This window comes from Saccoglossus kowalevskii, chromosome 20, assembly GCF_978046115.1.
Source record: "Saccoglossus kowalevskii chromosome 20, keSacKowa6.1, whole genome shotgun sequence".
NCBI lineage: Eukaryota > Metazoa > Hemichordata > Enteropneusta > Harrimaniidae > Saccoglossus > Saccoglossus kowalevskii.
In genome coordinates, this window is record NC_140660.1 from 14,068,769 (window position 1) to 14,083,789 (window position 15,021).

General features: G+C 38.9%; 1 protein-coding gene across 3 annotated transcripts; it reads left to right on the top strand.

Moving 5' to 3' along the window:
• The first annotated feature begins 3,184 nt into the window (after positions 1-3,184).
• On the top strand, positions 3,185-13,001 carry LOC102805030 (C-type mannose receptor 2-like). 3 transcript variants are annotated; one of them, XM_085494271.1, is made up of 9 exons: positions 3,185-3,291; positions 5,259-5,323; positions 6,777-6,897; positions 8,015-8,354; positions 8,515-8,603; positions 9,181-9,306; positions 10,936-11,275; positions 11,436-11,524; positions 12,576-13,001. In XM_085494271.1, exons 2-9 carry the CDS (start codon positions 5,264-5,266, stop codon positions 12,590-12,592), a joined length of 1,182 nt encoding a protein of 393 aa, XP_085350397.1. In that variant the 5' UTR covers positions 3,185-3,291; positions 5,259-5,263; the 3' UTR covers positions 12,593-13,001. The 3 variants fall into 3 exon arrangements, with proteins under 3 accessions (XP_085350397.1, XP_085350398.1, XP_085350399.1); XM_085494272.1 differs by having other exon boundaries at positions 6,780-6,897; XM_085494273.1 differs by lacking the exon at positions 6,777-6,897.
• Positions 13,002-15,021: the final 2,020 nt, after the last annotated feature.

Genomic DNA, 15,021 nt, shown 5'->3' on the forward strand with positions numbered 1-15,021 from the left:
CCAGATTTAATTTAGCGAATTTCACTTATCAGTGAAACTAGCGAAATTAAAACCCAGTGAATTTTCAATGCATTCACTGTAATAATACATTGTGATTTCCTCATTTGAACCTCAGACTAGTAATACAACAGACTCGCAACGCGGCGTTTTCTTTTGAAGTAATGCGTGCCGCGTTTGTTTAGGTTATCAGTTCTTATCGTACCGAGTAAACGTTGCTGAGCAACAAGATTTTCATTAGATCTCACAAAATAACGCGAGATCTATTTATATTACAATCAACTATCGCGATGCATCGCGAGACATAAAGACAGGAAGTGGCATAGACGATAATAGTTGTCAGTAAACTTCGAAAATGGCATTTATGGAAAAAAATGGCGAATCTGAGGACGATAATCACGAGTGGGAAGCTATTTTAGGAGAACATTTTGACGAAGATAATGACATTTCCTGAAATTAAGAATACAAAGAAATATACTGGGCTATTTTTAAACAAAACTATGACGGAAGTCAAACAAAATCAGTGAAACTCGAAATAGCAACAATACTGACACACAATAGAAAATTGAAACAGTCACTGAACAACGCGTACTATGAAGTCGAACGCGACAAAAATAACACACCTCCAGTTTTTACCGTTACCGGATCACGCTGATACGCTGAGAGATATCATATACATGACACTAGCTATCCCATGTTTCGGCATCCCGGAACACAAAAACAAAACGGGTAACACACAAAGAAGTATGATCGTTCAAAACGCAGCGATATGCTCTCTCCGAAAAAATATTGGAAACCTTCCGCAAAACCCGCACCAGCGAGAAATATCGTTTCAAAGTTGCTCATTATATATTCAAAAACTATTTGAGGTAAACACTAACACATTCAGTTACTTGTAACTCCCCTGATTCTTGGTCGATTCTTAACATTTTTACACAGCTGCAAAGGTCAAAATGTCCAGAACGCATCTCCCGTTTTTAAAAAAAATATCCGGATCCGTTTTACGAAGAAATGCGCAATTTCCGAAGAAGCGCGAAGTGTGCAGAATATCCAGTGTTCGGTAAACTTCGACGGTGTCTATGCCAATGCTACACGGCGTGGCACGCGTAGCATATACAATTAAGCCGATTAACACCTTAAACAATAGGCGTTGCGAGTCTGTTGTATTACTAGTCTGAGTTAGTACATTGTCAATCCAAACCTCATAACAGCTTTCTTAATAAAAACAAAAATTGAGATAGGGGGATATATTCATGGACATTTACAGGTTAAAATGCAGACATATTTAATTGCCTACTAAGGCAAAAACTCGATGGGTCGACAGTTCGTCCATTATTCCACTGTCCCCCTATCCTCGGGGCGGAGCTACGTCACAAGACGTTCCACGTTGCTAAGACGCACACCACTGTACATGTATTTCTACTATGGGCTCTGTGCGCACTGCTGTGGAACGCCGGTCGAGCCGGTAAAAAATCGAGAAAACAACACAAACTCAACTTTATATCACAGGGAAAATAGGTGCTGCTCGTTGTTTAGAAGTAAATTAACACAGTGTTTACTTTCGCAGGGGGAGGGGGCTAGGGGGGTAGCTGGTAGAAATAAAAATGGCATTTTACATTTTACAACAAATACAATGAAAGTTCCATTTACACTTCACAGAAAGAGCAAAGAGCGAATTCCTAATTACATTTTATGTTTCCATAATATTTTTGATAATTTGTGTTTAAGAATCAAAATTGGAAATTGTGTATGAATTACGACTTTACACGCTTACAAATTAAGGCGTATGTATACTCATTTACCAATAACTCGACCATTCAAATACAGTAAATGTACTAGGGTTGCCTATGAAACACGGAACCAAAACCAGGACTGCCAATATGCAAAACAACTGTATGACTGCAATTTGATTAGTAAAAGTAAAAATAACTAAAATTCAATTAAAGCGGGAGGGTCATCACCTGCGCACGCGCGGGAATTGAGGCCCAAACGATGATAACAACACACGCTAAAAACCACAAAGGCTCATGGGTAGACACTTGTTTGTAAACACTGACACGCTATGACCATCTGGCGCATGCGCAGGTGGCGACTCCTCCGCTTTAAATTGAACTTGGTAGATATTGGCATCGGGATAACATTTTTCGAACAAATTATATTGCAGCTATTCACGCTTTTCACAAGTTTAGCCATTTACTTGAAAATACACTCTCCGGGGTAAAAATGAATATTTCGTAGAATGGCTGCAGGCCCAGAAGGGAAAGCAGGCAAATGCCAACTGATATGATTCAGAGATGAAGTTTCAAGTTAAGGTAGAAGCCTACTTGTATTTTTTTTTTTAGGAAAGTTGGTCATAAATCACATGAAAATGTTCCTTGGTTTATTGTGTAAAAAGCTATTGTCCCATATGCACCATATTATCGTTGTGTCGTCACCGGAAGCGCTGTCCCAGCACAAACCTGTGTCATATGACGCCTTACTAGCCGATTTTGGCTAAAATAGCGCTCCGCCGCCTCTTTACAACAGTGTTTATACGCGGAACTTGGTATTGCTTTTTACAATTTGGGTTGCCTTTGAATCACATATTTTAGTGAAATATTGTTTATAGAGTGAAATATTATTGTCACACATAATTCAATCTTTGAAACAACAGAAACTAACACATTAATAACGATAATCAAATTTGTGTTTGAAGTTCGAAAGTAGTTGCGTTATTTCCGGTTTCAACTAGTTCGAAAATAGAACGTCCTTGAGCTCAATAAAATCACGCGTAGAACTCCATTCGAACTAGCGTAAACTTATTGCAATTTGCGCAATTTGGGCCCAGTTTGTTCTTACAAGCTTTCTAAGTTTCATTTATCATTATTTAGTAAACAAGTCTCTGAAACGATTTAATATATCCGTAAAATACGTGGCAATCGACAATTGACTTCGAAACGTTCGAAATTTCGAACAAACTCCCGGCACACCTAGCGCGATATGCGTCAGATCGGTGTAGAAGACGCCGAACTGCAGCGTCAATGCCATATTATAGCATTCGTTTGTGTGTTACAGTGACGTATTTTTAAAAAAAACCTCGTCTTTCAAAACGTCCAGGGTCGAACTGGATAGGGGTCGAGGTGACGAGAAATCAATTTGAATACAACACCTGGATGCAAATTACGCAGAACACCTGGGGTTATGAACACCTCTTGCGGTAGAATGTGGAGAGTAAATATGTAAATGGGCTGTCCTGTTGAAATTGAATTGACTGAAACAGTCCAAGGAAGCGGACCTCGTCATACTACACGACACGTAAGTTCAACACTGGTGCCACCGTGACGTGAAACAAACAAAAAAAACACAGTAGCTATAGCATTTTAGTATTTCTGAACCAGTGAGTCCTGGGCATTTATCGTCTACCTAACCAGAAGGCACATGCCTTACGCACGTGGTATTAGTTCAATTTCTCATTTATGATCAAGACTCCATACGAAGCTACTTAAAAACTATCCACCAGGAACCGATGAAACCCTCAATTTTAATCAAGTATTATTTTAAAAGATAAATCGACAAGAATATTCTTTCTTTTGTTTTATTGCCGAAATATATATATTTTCTTCACGTGTCCATTCGGTATTTTTTTCATGATGTACTTTCAAAATTGGCAAGTACTCGTATTTCTTAGCCCCCCCCCCCCACCAATAACTCTAACCCCTAGCCTCTACACCTTCAGTGTCTTCCTCATTCCAATTGTACTTGTCAAAGTATCGATATTTGAAGGGCAAGTTCAAGTTAGGGACGTACCGAAGACTGGTACGTTAAAAAATGCATGCATTTATGACCTTTTCGCCACCCGTTTTCTGCACTTTTTCTTGTGTTTTTCAATATTTTTGGAAATGAAATTCCGGAAGGGTCAATTTTCAGATTTTACTCGAAAACAAAGTACAGAATATAAACGGGACATTTTTTTTGAATTTGTGAAGAAAAGTGTGAACTGATCGGTGGTGAAAAAGTTAAATGTATATTTATAAACTCGGGAGTTGTACATTATACAGAGTGTAATTTGTGACGCAGGCTGTTTTAGCGTATGGATTCTGCAGATGGAGATGTACCATTCCTAATGGCCTTTAATTTGAGTAAACCGGAGCTTCTGACACTCAAAATGGCCGCGTTCATGGGTGCAGGAACAATGTCGTTTAAACCGACCACCGTCTATTCGTTCGTCATCTAGCCTTTTCATCACTAGATTTTCTCGCCAAAATTTGTCTGCACTTTTTCTTGTATATTCTATTTCTATTTGATTTTGGAGCCAACATTTTAATTTAAGTACATTTACACTCAACAAATTCGACCATTTGTCAATCTTCTGAATGAAAATACAGACTATAAACGAGATTATTGTGAATTAGTGACGAAGAGGGAACTGGTGTTGGGAAAAAAGGCTAGAATATAAACACAATATACGTTGAATGGTGACTGCAGATCAAAATGGTATCGTATTTTGAACGGCCTAAGAGACATCAATTTACGTTATGGAAGCATTTCGTCACTAGAGGGCGCGGTTTATAAGATTTCCAATGCAGTGGATTTACACATTTGTTTGTACAAATGCATGTATAAACATATCATGCTTGGCCTGGCTTCGGTGTATCCAAACGTATCAAGAGGCGACGCACAAGTCGGAATTAGATACTGGGGGGTCGACAACCGTGCTCCCTCTGATTGGTCTGCCTGTTGGGGTATACAATCGGACACATCTTGTAAGGGACGACGTCAAAAGATCGATGTCGGATAAAAAACTTGTTTCATGTAGTTTAGGGGTGGGGGGTTTTGACCTCAAAAAGTTTCCATCCTACAAAAACGATTTTATTTTTTAATGAAGTCAAAAAAAATCTTGGAGTATTTGTAGTTCGTTTTTTTTTTCTATCCAATCATGGACAGAAATAACCGAAAAGGGAAAAAAACAGGAAAATGGTTTGGCTCGAGTGTAAATTTGTGCGTCAAATGAGGTGCATTTGTAAAATCTTTTTACACCCACCCGACAACCAACTGCTATGCAATACTACTGTCCGATTATCAATTTGTATTTAATGGTGAATGTAGTCTGACGCCATGACCAATATTTATCAATTAAGTTTCAGTGGGGGTAGGGGGGTGGAAAAAAACTAAGGGAATTAAGTTTTTTATCAGACATCGATCTTTTGACGTCGTCCCTAAGCATACAGCTCTCAGCTGAATTGACTGTACTTGTATGTAATCATTGTTGGTCTATTATTCAGGTAACATGAAGTTGAACTCTGCTCTACGTGGCTTGGCCATCGCAATATGCACTCTTGTGGTCCATGTAAGTATTGTTTAGTACATTTTTTTACATGTTAAGATATCAAGTTTAATTGTACACAATAAAAAAAAATATAGAAAATTAAAGCATGGGAGTCGTCACCTGCGCATGCGTCAGATGGCCATAGCGTCTACCCATGAGCCTTTGCAATTTTAGCGTGTTATCATGGCTTGGGACTCGTTCCTGCGCATGCGCAGGTGACGACCCTCCGCTTTAATTTATTCACTATTATACGAGTTGAGTACGTCGTCGTGTTCCACTTCGAACAAGACACGGCGCTACAATGGGATCCGGCCAATTATATATGAATACACAAGTCTTGTGTATTAATATACGTATAGCGGAAGATTTTTTTTTTAAATTAGTATTTAATTATCAGCCCCAAGTGACTGTGGTGAAAATACCCTCGCAATATATTCTCGTTTGTCTAATCCGACGCCATGTTTTGACACCACTACGAGGCTGTAACCTTGTCTGTCTTGCTTTTACATTAGATTTCGCACATAACGCGGGATCTCGCAGTGAACGGAAAATTCTGTTAATGTACTCGTGCAATTGAAGATTATTTTTTACGTAATTTCGACTTTGCACACTAAATTTTGCAAGTCTGGCGTTTCACTGTACATTTGCACAGTTTCATTGCACATTGCCATTGAGAGAGTGAACCTGATGTGAATAAATCATCTTCCATCGTAATGGACGGCCAATGTCGCACGCGATGTACCATCCGACATCTACTGTACCCCCTAGAAGAGTTGAGATGGGGGGGTGAAAATTGTATTTGCACATTCACGTAGTTTCATGGCCAATTCACGTCGTTTCATCAAATAGCCCATTCACGTAGTTTCATGGCCCATTCACGTCGTTTCATTGCCCAATTCACGTCGTTTCATTGCCCATTCACGTCGTTTCATTGCCCAATTCACGTCGTTTCATGGCCAATTCACGTCGTTTCATCAAGATGGCCAATTCACGTCGTTTCATCAAGATGGCCAATTCACGTCGTTTCATCAAGATGGCCAATTCACGTCGTTTCATCAAGATGGCCAATTCACGTCGTTTCATCAAGATGGCCAATTCACGTCGTTGCATGGCACATTGCTTATCGATTTGACTTGTTGTACAGACACTTGCTTCGGGTCTTTGAAAATAGTATATACTTTGCGAAACCACAGAATAAAGGGAAATATTTCCATTGCCTTGGCTGGAATCAACATTGCACGAAAGTTTATTTAAAAAGAACAATTCAGAGGCACTATCCTACGATAACTCCTCGTGTAATGGGGTGTTCGTACGCAAGTGAGTTTTTCACACAAACGACAATTTCGATAGAATTTTATTAGCGTTTGGGATAATGGTGTCCAAACTAAAGTTTGGTACCCCCTCCCCCAAACATTTTTAATGTTATCACAAATTTATTGAAAACATAATTTTAATGTTTTTCGTTGCATATGAGGAGTGTAAAAATGATAAACCGTGCAAAAATGGAGGCGCGTGTAAAGAGGCCCCTTATTCCTATTCATGCAATTGCACAGATACTGGATACATTGGACCAAACTGTGAGACCGCTAAATCTGGTAAATGTTTTTTTTACTGTAATATTTTTACTTTTACTATTGACATTATATCAATAGCCCTATGCAATGTATTTGCAATAACACTACAAACTGTAAGAACTAGCGGTGCTATATAAAATATGTTTATGATATCTTATTTCTTGTCACGTGTCTTGATTGGTCACTTGATTCATGTCTGAATAGCGTAGTATATAGTGACAAATATGGTTCACTAAGCTGCAGTTGTCAGAATCATTAATAATATACATTCATAAAAGGTTCACTCAGTAAATGGCAATCAAAATTATAAATTCCTCAATTTGCCGCGAGAAAAGATTTCTGATTAGAATTGGATACAATGTTTATCACTGGAAAGATGTCACAAGGCAAATGGCGAAATGAATTAACATACAGTGTAATTTGAAAAGATGCTAAAAAAATATCTGGGAGCCTTTTACAATGTACAGAAAAAAAAGCGTAAAAGGCAAATTAGTGTTTAGTTTTTGTAACGAACGTCCGTTAACTTTATCGTTGGAGAGTATGTACAGTGTATATAGAACTCGACTCCCTGCGGTAGGTTTCGGTAAGACTATGTCGGCACGGGAACAGAACCAAACAGATCAGTTGTATGCAAAAACACGATAGTGGTTTATTTCGAGGTAGACTGGCATAGTAACCAGTAGCAACAGCTAAGCATCACTGAAATGCATAAACTCGGAGAATTTATTTGAGGTAAATATGAAGTATTTCTAAACATGAACCCAAACTGAAGCAATTAGGTAGGCTCATTTGATGTTGAGACTTGCACCCACTTTTCCTTGATTTCGTAAGATATTAAACTGATCACTTACATGGCCTGATTTATTGACAGTACGCACTCCTATGACGCCTAATATCGTCCCTTGCGCACGTGCGGGAATTGAGTTCGAAGTGATAACACGTGCTAAAAACGCAAGGCTCATAGGTAGACGCTTGTTTGTAAACAATGACACTCTAAGGCCATCTGACGCATGCGCAGATGACGACTTCCTCGCTTTAACCACATCCTCCAACTTGCAAGATTCTGCTCGATATTCTGCCCAACCCTAGTCAGACCAATCAGATCTGGTTGGTGACGTTTTTTTTTTTTTGCTTTCAGTCGAGGACGTCCTAACGCTCAACTGCTCCCGGTATGAAGTGAACAACATCACCACACATTGGCGAAATGCCAGACGAAGATGTGTTAACAACGGCGGTGACTTGGCAATGGTGACTTCACAGGAGATCCAGAACCTCCTGAAGACTTACATATATGACAATAACATACAAGTAGGTCTCAAAGGATTCTGGATCGGACTCAACGACCGTAGCAGGGAGGGAGTGTATCGTTGGCCTGACGGCACCCGGTTAAGAAGCGGTGATTTCAGCAGTTGGGCAAGGAGTCAACCGAATAACAATAGAAGAAGATCGTATCGCGGACAAGACTGTGCTTTAATGTGGTAAGGAACTGTTTATTCTCGTCCAAGGGTAATGGTGCAAATACTTGCTTCACACACAATACAAACACGTGTACCCAGCACGCGTCTGTCGTGTAGCAATGGCGACAAAATGACTTTCTCCGAAATGTTGAAAAATATTTTTACTGTTCATTGCTCTTAGGCGTAGCAAGGGTCTGAATTGGGCAGATGACTATTGTGGTGATTACTACCCGAGAAACAGAAACAGCCTTGGGTATATTTGTGAATTTAGTAAGTATTACGAATGTGAACTCATCTCGCTTCACATCACAGCTGTACTTTGTTGGAGGACAAAGTTTGTTTCTGGTCCGCAAAATTTCTTATAAAAACGATGCCATGTTTTTTTGGGGAGGGGGAGGGGCGGGGCAAGGGCGGTAGTTGATGGATTTTGCAAGAAATAAATTGAAAGTTCCCCATTAACAGTAAAAAAAATAGGTTTTTACACTTTACAGAAAAAAGAAATTACATTTTACATTTTTATATTATAATTGATTATTTGTTTTTAAGAATACAAATTGGGAAATGCGTACGAATTGTGACATTTGTTCACACAAACGACAATTTTGATCGAATTTTATTAGTGTTTGGGATCATGTTGCGAAACTATGACTGTGAAAGTTTGGTACCCCCCCCCCCTCCACATACACACGCACGCACAATATAGCAGGAAACGAGCGATTTCTCAACTATTTAGCGTCAAGCAGCACATGTACTGCGCATGGTTGTAGATGGTAAACTGTATTACAAGGAAATACTCCCGCTGTACTGCCTTCGTGCATACATTTCGGTATCCTCGTTTTCGTTGCAGATGATGAGTGTACACGTGATTTCCCGTGCAAAAATGGAGGCGAGTGTGAAGATACTCCTGATGCCTATAAATGCGATTGCTCAGGTACTGGATACATTGGAGTGGACTGTGAGACCGCTGAACCTGGTAAATGTTTTTTCTTACTGGAATATTTTTACTGTTCCTGTTTGTATATACATGCCTGAAACTAGTTTGAATCCTCGGGGGCGGAGCTACGTCACGGACGTTCTACGTTGCTAAGACGCGCACCACTGTACCACGTATTTCTATGGGCTTTGTGCGCGCTGCTGTGGAACGCCGGTGGAGCCGGTGAAAACTCGAGAAAACAACACAAACTCAACTTTGAAGTAATCCTGAACAACCAAATTCATATATGTTACACACGGAGGGCTAATCTTGTTACATTGTTCAGGGGACTCTCAACAACCATCGCAAAGTACCGTTTTCTGCGAGTTTTTGGTCTTTATTTTCACCGCGAGGGTTGCCAGGCGGTAGAAAATGCCCGGATGTCCGCCCCCGAGGATAGCACTAAATATGTTTTTGACATTGTATAAATGACCCTTATGCAATGTATTTGCAACAACACTACAAACTAATAAGAACTAGCGGTGGTATATAATTATGATTATATCTTATTTCTTGTCACGTGTCTTGATTGGTCACGTGATTCATGCCTGAATAGCGGAGTATATAGTGACAAATATGGTTCACTAAGCTGCAGTTGTTTGAATCATTAATACTAAATAGATGTTCATAAAAAGTTCACCCAGTAAATGGCAATCAAAATTATAAATTCCTCAATTTGCTGCCAGAAAAGATTTCAGATGAGAATGGGATACAATGTTTAACACTGGAAAGAGCTCACAAGGCAAATGGCCGAATGACATATAAAATTAATTGATATATACAATGTAATTTGAAAAAAAAAAAATTATAGCTATAATCGGATAGCTGTAGTCTAAAACGCCTTTTACAATGTACACGAAAAAACGTCAAACGCAAATAAGTGTTGTATCTAGTTTTTGAAACGTGCGTCTGTTTCAACTTAAAAATAACTATATTGTTGGAGTGTGTGGTACAATGTATATAGAACTCAACTCCCTACGGTAGGTTTCGGCAAGCAGTCCAGGGCGCCATCTACGACAACTTGTCGGGATAGGAACGAATGTGAGAAAGCATTTATATAAAGTAGCATTCATAATGTAATTAAATTAGCAGCAATGATTGGTCAAAAAAATCGCGCGACAGGCAAAAATAAAAAAAAATTCCTATAGGCAGAGAGATGCATCTCAGATTCCGAGATGTAAAGTTACAAAACTGCTCCCTTCAATTTATTTATTTTTAAGGTAAATATGAAATATTTCTAAACATGAACCCAAATTGAATCAATTGGGTAGGCTCATTTGATGTTTGCGACTTGCACCCACTTTTCCTCGATTTCGCAAGATTTTAAACTGATCATTTACATGCCCTGATTTATTGACAGTACGCACTCCTATGACGCCTAATATCGTCCCCTGCACACGTGCGGGAATTGAGTTCGAAGTGATAACACGTGCTAAAATCACAAAGGCTCATGGGTAGACGCTTATTTGTAAACAATGACACTCTAAGGCCATCTGACGCATGCGCAGATGACGACTTCCTCGCTTTAACCACATCCTCCAACTTGCAAGATTCTGCTCGATATTCTGCCCAACCCTAGTAAGACCAATCAGATCTGGTTGGTGACGTTTTTTTTTTTTTTGCTTTCAGTCGAGGACGTCCTAACGCTCAACTGCTCCCGGTATGAAGTAAACAACATCACCACACATTGGCGAAATGCCAGGCGAAGATGTGTTAACAACGGCGGTGACTTGGCGATGGTGACTTCACAGGAGATCCAGAACCTCCTGAAGACTTACATATATGACAATAACATACAAGTAGGTCTCAAAGGATTCTGGATCGGACTCAACGATCGTAGCAGGGAGGGAGTGTATCGTTGGCCTGACGGCGCCCGCTTAAGAAGCGGTGATTTCAGCAGTTGGGCAAGGAGTCAACCGAATAACAATAGAAGAAGATCGTATCGCGGACAAGACTGTACTTTAATGTGGTAAGGAACTGTTTATTCTCGTCCAAGGGTAATGGTGCAAATACTTGCTTCACACACAATACAAACACGTGTACCCAGCACGCGTCTGTCGTGTAGCAATGGCGACAAAATGACTTTCTCCGAAATGTTGAAAAATATTTTTACTGTTCATTGCGTTTAGGCGTAGCAAGGGTCTGAATTGGGCAGATGACTATTGTGGTGATTACTACCCGAGAAACAGAAACAGCCTTGGGTATATTTGTGAATTTAGTAAGTATTACGAATGTGAACTCATCTCGCTTCACATCACAGCTGTACTTGTTTGGAAGACAAAGTTTGTTTGTGGTCCGCAAAATTTCTTATAAAAACGATGCCGTGTTTTTTTTTGGGGGGGGGGGGGCAAGGGCGGTAGTTGATGGATGTTGCAAGAAATAAGTTCCCCATTAACAGTAAAAAAATAGGTTTTTACACTCTACAGAAAAAGGAAATTACATTTTACATTTTTATATTATATTTGATTATTTGTTTTTAAGAATAAAAAATGGGAAATGCGTACGAATTGTGACATTTAATGTTAAAAATGCAATAATCTTGATAAACTGGATAATATCTTTGTACAAATTACGGACAAATAACATAGCTGATTACATTTTACACCTTGCCCATATCTACTAATTTACGTTTTTATTTATTTAAAATGCATGTATTACGAAAATAAAATTAAGTTTACGAAAATACCACTAGCCGACCCTTTTTTTATGAATCCATGTATGCTAATTGACCTTGTATGCATGGGCAATATTATATTGCAAAGGAAAGCAAATTTACTCTATTTTTGCTTATAAAAATTCACAAATATCGTGTTTTTTGTGCGTTATTTACATCATGGGCCCTTAATGCCGGTCATTTTTGTTTAACAAATCAGACTAAAAATGACGAATTCAGTCCATACACCGTAGCACACAATGTTCATATACATTTGTTTCAAGAGCCAATTCTTGAAAGGCGACTGGTGGCCATTTTATTGTCAAATAGGCTTAAAATTGTTCTGCATAATCATAAATTGTAATAATTTCGGCACACATTTACACACATGTTGCATATATTCTTCGACTTAATTTCACCATTCAAGATGGCCGACTGGGGACGATTCAGTACTTGCCGGTGTATAAAGATTCTGCATTTGTGAAAGTGAACTAAATTTGTTAGGATCAATTTTACATCGATCAGCATTGGACTTCAAACTAATCTGTAAAAGAAAAATGCATGTATCGGTGTTGTATATGTTTATAAGTGTTTTTTTTTTTTTTTTTAATTGCAGTGTCAATTAGACAATGAATAATTTAGTATCCAGCAGCGTGCTATCTACAAACCGAGTGACAGTAACTTACAATAAGGTCATTCTCGTATCGCATATGGTCCGGGGAAATGTGAAATTGTCAACTAAGTAATCGACAAAGTGTACACGATCATTGCAATAGGCCCCCTCCCCGTGATCTGGAAATCAAATTGACAGACGAGACTTTATGCGACACTTCATGCGTCACTGGCGTTTTCTTGTATTAAAGCTGGGTCGTCACCCGCGCACGCGCGGTAAGCGACGATAATGCAAACTAAAAACCGCAAAGGACCATGGGTAGACGCTTGTTTGTAAACAATGGCACGCTATGGCCATCTGACCGTGCATGCGCTGGTGACGATACCCACGACGCTTTAACAAGAAAAACAGTAAATAATAGCAGTCTGTACATACATTTTTTTTTATTTTTACTTCTTTTTTTTTTTCTATACTTTATTGTACACTTTTGTCAAGATCCTAATAAGGATACGATTACAATAAAGATTATTATTTATTTACATGGACCCAATGATACAAACAATACAACTGCAGAAATATACATATTGAAATGTACGGAATCTGGTTGATGTCCGATAAATACTCTTGGCACAACAAAGGCGGAATGCATCACGTTTTATAAATTTCAATAGCAGTTGAATCAAACCACCCAATCAACGAGCACAATGACAAGGTTTCCTGGAGTTTAGCTAGCGCATATAAGGAGGATAAAGTTCAGACGTAATGTAATTAATCAACCGGTTTTGTTTTTGTAATTTTACAGATGCGTGCTGAGGAACTTGAAAAGTGAATGAAAACCTAATTCTGACGACCATGCTTGTCCGCAAATATTAATCGCAAAATAATTCAATTTATATCCAAATTTATATTATATTAAAAATTATATTAAAGTAATAGTTTAGTGTAAATTACGTTGTCGAATTTGTATTTCTTATGAAATGTGTGTGAACGCGATTTCAGGCGTTAGATTCGTAATGTTCAAAAAACAGCAATTTGAGTCGTATGGGTAACGTGGCTGGGAAAGTCCTCAGCAAAGTACAACAGCCCTGATCAAATTTGACCCCCATCTTTACAGCCATGTGCGCATATTGTTTCCCCCCCCCCCAAAAAAAGTGCTAGGTATTCAGTAACCTGATGTAGGCGTTCAACCTATATAATAATCGCAAATACCTCGATGGAGACTAACAAATATTGACTCGAAGATTGTACACATGAATAACATTCACAACATGCTCAATTATGAAGAGCCCTGGACTTTGTTCAAAAACCCACGTTTTAAAAACAAGCACGACTTTCACATTCCCCCATCATTTGGAACCCATATATTTTACTTAAATAGCGGGGGGCGTGTCGCATCACGACTTTTATGTTGATAAAAATTGATTTTCCCACAATCCAATGCGCTCCTCTAATGACAAGTTACGAGGGTTGACAAACGTGCGCCAATCATTAGATACCTTCCAGTCACCAAAAATGTTCAGTTAAAGTAGAAACCTACTCGTATTGACTTTAAAAAAACAGTAACTCTGTGTCCATGCGTGGATTTAGGGGAGGTGCGCCAGTCCCCCCCCCCCTTCAGCCAGCAAAAAAATTTACAAACCAATAGGAACGCGCCCCTTACCGAATTGCTGGGTCCGCCAGTGATGTTCATAACTCGAATAATTCAGCATTTGTACTATGAATGTTAGATTGCCAAAGTCGGGACTTCTTTTTTGTTTTACAAAAAGAAATAATTATTGTTTTAGTCCTTTTTAGCGTGATCGCGAAAACTAACCTGACCGCTAAAGAAATCCCGACTGGACACATCCTCGAGGTATGTGCGAGACTCGAAATCGGTACTCTGCGCCACCGGAATGAGCATTGTGCCCCACATGGTTGCGCCACCATTCTGCGCCATAGAGAAAATTCATACTGTGCCCAATTCTGGGTTCAAAATGATTGATTTTTCAATACTGTTTATCAACGCAATCGGGATGGTTTTATGTGAAATACTGTTATAACATTTGTAGGGGCATCGAAAAGTACAAAATTATTGAAAACTAACAAATCATTCTGCTCTCATTATTAGTGTACGAACTATTTTTGTATTCAAGAACGCAATCTAGGTCAATTGTAACTAAGTTTAAACAATGTTTCTATTTTTGATCTATTAATTTTACGGTCCTTTTTTATCGAAATTGCCCACTAGTTGAGTTGTCATTCTGCGCCATCAATGTAATGTTGTTTCATATGACGCAATCTCGGTCTACCATCATGTCTACCGGCCACTTTTGTATTTCGTCATGGGATTTTATGAAGTTCCGATTCCAACAAAATCCAACTCCACCACACTTGCGTGTCTTTGCACTGTCTAGTATTTTACAAAAACAGACGTGCTCATAGCTTCACATACACTCAACTGTAATTCGCA

Bases quoted from the DNA above. Each gene is read 5' to 3' on its own strand.
- LOC102805030 (XM_085494271.1), top strand. From the start codon at position 5,264: ATGAAGTTGAACTCTGCTCTACGTGGCTTGGCCATCGCAATATGCACT. The intron at 6,898-8,014 runs GTAAATGTTTTT...TTTTGCTTTCAG, and splicing joins CTGTGAGACCGCTAAATCTG to TCGAGGACGTCCTAACGCTC. The intron at 9,307-10,935 runs GTAAATGTTTTT...TTTTGCTTTCAG, and splicing joins CTGTGAGACCGCTGAACCTG to TCGAGGACGTCCTAACGCTC.